At 33.1% G+C, this 4,009-nt stretch overlaps 1 protein-coding gene across 1 annotated transcript; it reads left to right on the forward strand.

Moving 5' to 3' along the window:
• The first annotated feature begins 2,780 nt into the window (after positions 1-2,780).
• On the forward strand, positions 2,781-3,610 carry LOC118741631 (ATP-binding cassette sub-family D member-like). The gene is made up of 2 exons (XM_036473616.1): positions 2,781-3,200; positions 3,277-3,610. The coding sequence occupies exons 1-2, from the start codon at positions 2,826-2,828 to the stop codon at positions 3,295-3,297; spliced, it is 396 nt and encodes a 131-aa protein (XP_036329509.1). The 5' UTR covers positions 2,781-2,825; the 3' UTR covers positions 3,298-3,610.
• Positions 3,611-4,009: the final 399 nt, after the last annotated feature.

The raw sequence follows: 4,009 nt of genomic DNA on the forward strand, positions 1-4,009 counted from the left end.
TCCTAACTTGAAAATGACAGCAGAAATGAGAGAGCAACACTCAATGAGAGTGACTCACTTCAGTCCGAAGTAGCCGATTTAGTCAGAAGAATTTTTGCTGGCAAAATCTTGAAAAGTGTCAAACTCAACTGAATTTAAATTAACGGAAATTGAAGAATACACGAAAAGTGAGAATTATCTAAAAACTAAAAAAAATGTGAATTGAAAATGGAAGGAGGCAAAAAATAATTGATATAGTAAGTGTTTATTGTGCTTGTGCTATTGTGAATGTGTTTTGTACATACATACATTTTCAGTCTTATTTGACGTTAGTTTTATTGTTGCCATTGTTTGGATTAAAACATTTTTTTTTTTGCGTTCCTTTACTTTTTCCTATTAATTTCTTTTAGTGAGTGCGATTTTTTGTTACAAATTTTCGGTCGCGGCGCTTTTTCCATAAAAATCAATACTTCGATAAATAATGAAAATTTTTAATAAAAAATCGCGCGATTTTTTATTAAAAATTTTCGCCTGCTGCGCTTGTCAGTTTTTTTTTTATATATTGTAGGTATTTAACCCCATACCCTCCTTTACTTCTAATTCAATGCTGAGCAGGAAAATGGGTACGATAAAAACTATTCTCTTTTATTGTCATTTTCTTAGGTGTGGCTGCACTCTTCTAATGTCAGTGTGAAACCATGGTTGAATCAACGGTTCTGTATTCACAATGTGCGTATACATATATAAGTGCGTGATAATTATTAAAACTTACTTAATTTACTAAAAATACATCATAAATGTAAAAAATATGTTTACATTTCATTGTGCGGGGTTTTAATGTAACTATTTTGCCGAAGTGTCTACATAAATATAGTGTTTATTGTGTGAAATGGCGCCGAGAGGTTAGTTCAATTTACAAACTTTAACAACAAATAACTTAAAAACTATAAGCCTCCTGCGGCAAAAAGTATATATATTTGCAATCAGGAGAACACCCCACATAGCCACTTTTTTTGTACGCGGGGGATGCCAAACTAAAATTTTCCCAATATATCTACAAGTGTATAAAATAATATTGTGTTACAAAAAATTATAGAACTTTTAGCTACAAGTGAATCACGAATAACTTGTAGACTTGTTACAATTGTAAACTTTGTATTACAGGCCCCAGGTCGCGGTCGCGGTTTAGATGTCTAGCAAGCTAACTAGAAAGCTGACTACCAGCTTAACATCGAGGGAATATTGAAAATAACGCGAAGTTTTTGCTATTTGTTAGTCAGATGAATAGCAAGTTTAATTCAATCTCATTTAACTAAAACATTAGTGCGATTCATAAAACGTCGCAAAGTGGCATTTTTGGCGAAATGGCAATGTTGCGAACAAATTTGTATGAACGACCTATCGCAACTCCGGATTGCAAATATAAAATTTTTTAAAAATGCCGCGCGTTAGAGAAAAAGAAAAGTTTTTACAATTATATTTCGAAGCAGCCTTAACTGATATACTTTTTCTTGAAGTAAGTATTTGAAGACAATAAAAAACATGTGTTTCGCGACTTTGACTTTGCAATGATTACCAGCTCAAATAACATGGCAATGTCGCAATTTTGTCGCAAAAAGTGTCCTTACAAAAGTAATCAGCTGTATCGCAAGGTTGCAAATTTTGCGACAAATGCAACATTGGCAACAACTTTGCGACGTTTCATGAATCCCACTATCCCGCTACTATTAAAATAGTAGCGATAGCGATGTTAAGCTTTTCTTAACTTTCCTTTAATGTTGATGCGCATTTTGCACTTGTAATTCACATCTTTCACTTGTATGCTGCTGAATATCTGACAGACGAAAACAAACATGCACAAAGTCAGCGTAATCTACTAGTCAGCTTGTTAGTTAGGTGAGCAGAAAACTGAGTATAATGTGCGCTCTCGTATAGTCGCCTGAGTTTGTTTCGTTAGTCAGCTTGCTAGTCATCTAAACCGCGACTAGGACCTGCTGTTTTTTTTGCTAAATATTCTTCCTTATTTAAATTTTTAGCAACCTAGACACATACATTTTTGGGTGAGTTTGTCCGTATTATGTACATTAAATTAAATAGTACTGAAAAGTACTGATGTACAAATTTCCACAAAAATAAATCTGGCAACCCTAACTATGACCATCGTGTTTTACAAATATTAAAAAAAATGATAATTGTTCTGAAAGTATGTATGCACATAAATTGATGCCCTATTTATTGAAATCAATTAAAAAAGGCGAGGCTAGGTAATTTAAGTAGAAATACGGCCTTGGATTTTAGAAGTGTTTCTGATGAATTCTTACTATTTACTAAAAATTTCGTATCTGAGAAGGTTGTTTAGCGTAAAGTTTGCTTCTAACAGGTCTATTCTGCACAATTTTGTGACCGTTACCGTTGTGAATGTTACCACTTCTTGTCACCGCGATTCTAGGTACGTTGGTAATGCAGTGAAAATATTCAGCAGTTCAGCTATGAAGATTTGTGGCAATTCTTGTATTGCATATTTCACGGGGCAATATTTTGTTACCAGTTTATGAGATGGTAACCAAATTTACCGGTTACAAGAGCGCACAGAATGCGAAAAACATTTAAAAATTGACAGACGCTTTAATTACCGGTTACAAACTTTATGTTACTAGCGCAGAATAGACCTATAACACTCCTATTGTACTAATAAATTGATTTAAACATGGTAAATGAAAACATGTCTGCAATATTTTACGTAGCAAAGGAAAATTCATTTAGTGATGTTACTCATATGTAATTGTTTACATTACACTAATTAGTCTAAAATTTCTTATATATATTTCAGAACTTATACAATAATCATGGTTGTACTCTCAAAATATATTGACTTTGCGGTTAAAAAGTACGATGGGAGTGGGTTTTCAAAAACCGCCATTAGCAATGCTATACTCGGTGCAGCAATTTGCGCCTACACATGTAAAGTCACATATCCGTTAATTGGAAAACATTTTATCAATAAAGATGAGCAACATCGGGCAACGTTGCTTACAAATATCGAAGATGAAGACCTGTTAGTTACACCAATGGATGATGAAGACTCGAAATTAGCCGAAGCTGAAAAATTGGTACTTGCCAAGCAATTGAAAAAGAATAATAATACACAATTGGAGCCAGGCCTGAATAAAGAATTCATACAACAATTAAGTAAACTTGTGAAGATTATGATACCAAAATGTGTATGTTATGAGACTGGCCTACTGATTGTTCACACTTTGTGTTTAATATCGAGAACATTCTTATCAATTTATGTAGCTGCTTTGGAAGGCGCTATAGTCAAATTTATAGTGCGAAAGGACGTTAAACAATTCGCTATAGTGCTCTTGAAATGGTTTGGAATTGCGATACCCGCTACGTTTATAAATTCCATGATAAGATTTCTGGAAAGCAAGCTTTCATTAGCCTTCAGGTAATGAAAAAATTTAATTTCTGTTATATATGAAATGAAGTGGCAAGGCCACTACATTGAATTGATATTTTACACATCTAGCAACTGTTGTTGCTAGAACATTCTTCTTATCATTAATTCTCAGGATTTTCTTTGCAATGTACTTTTCACTCATATTATTTATTGACTAAAATAAAAATTTGTATACAAAAATTTTGATGGTGGATTAATAGTATTCATTATTTCTTGAGTAATAAGTTTTGACAAAGGGAAACCATAATTCCTTCACAATCATTATTATTGAAAAAACTTCGAGTGGGCGCATCAAAAACATTCTAATTTAATGTTGCATGATAATAAAAGGCCAGGCCGGTTAAAAAATACGCGACCTGAAGCGTAGTGTTGTTAATTTAAGCTGAAATAGCGATACGATTCTCAATTTGGCCATACAAAAAACTGTCACCTGAAATTGCCTCAACTTCAGGAATTCAACTCGGAAAATTGCATATTGTGAGTTATTAATGAGCAAAAAGAAGAAAAAATAAACGTAAATAATAAGCAAATAAAAACAAAACAAAGGAACCGAGCAAACAAACAACA

The sequence above is a fragment of the Rhagoletis pomonella genome, unplaced genomic scaffold, assembly GCF_013731165.1.
Source record: "Rhagoletis pomonella isolate Grant_MI unplaced genomic scaffold, Rhpom_1.0 Rhpom_scaffold_00006, whole genome shotgun sequence".
Classification (NCBI taxonomy): domain Eukaryota; kingdom Metazoa; phylum Arthropoda; class Insecta; order Diptera; family Tephritidae; genus Rhagoletis; species Rhagoletis pomonella.

What these genes read in the sequence shown, in the direction of transcription:
- LOC118741631 (XM_036473616.1), top strand. Translation starts at nt 2,826, where the DNA reads ATGGTTGTACTCTCAAAATATATTGACTTTGCGGTTAAAAAGTACGAT. An exon ending in AGATTATGATACCAAAATGT is followed by an intron (nt 3,201 to 3,276) that starts GTATGTTATGAG and finishes CAATTTATGTAG; the next exon opens with CTGCTTTGGAAGGCGCTATA.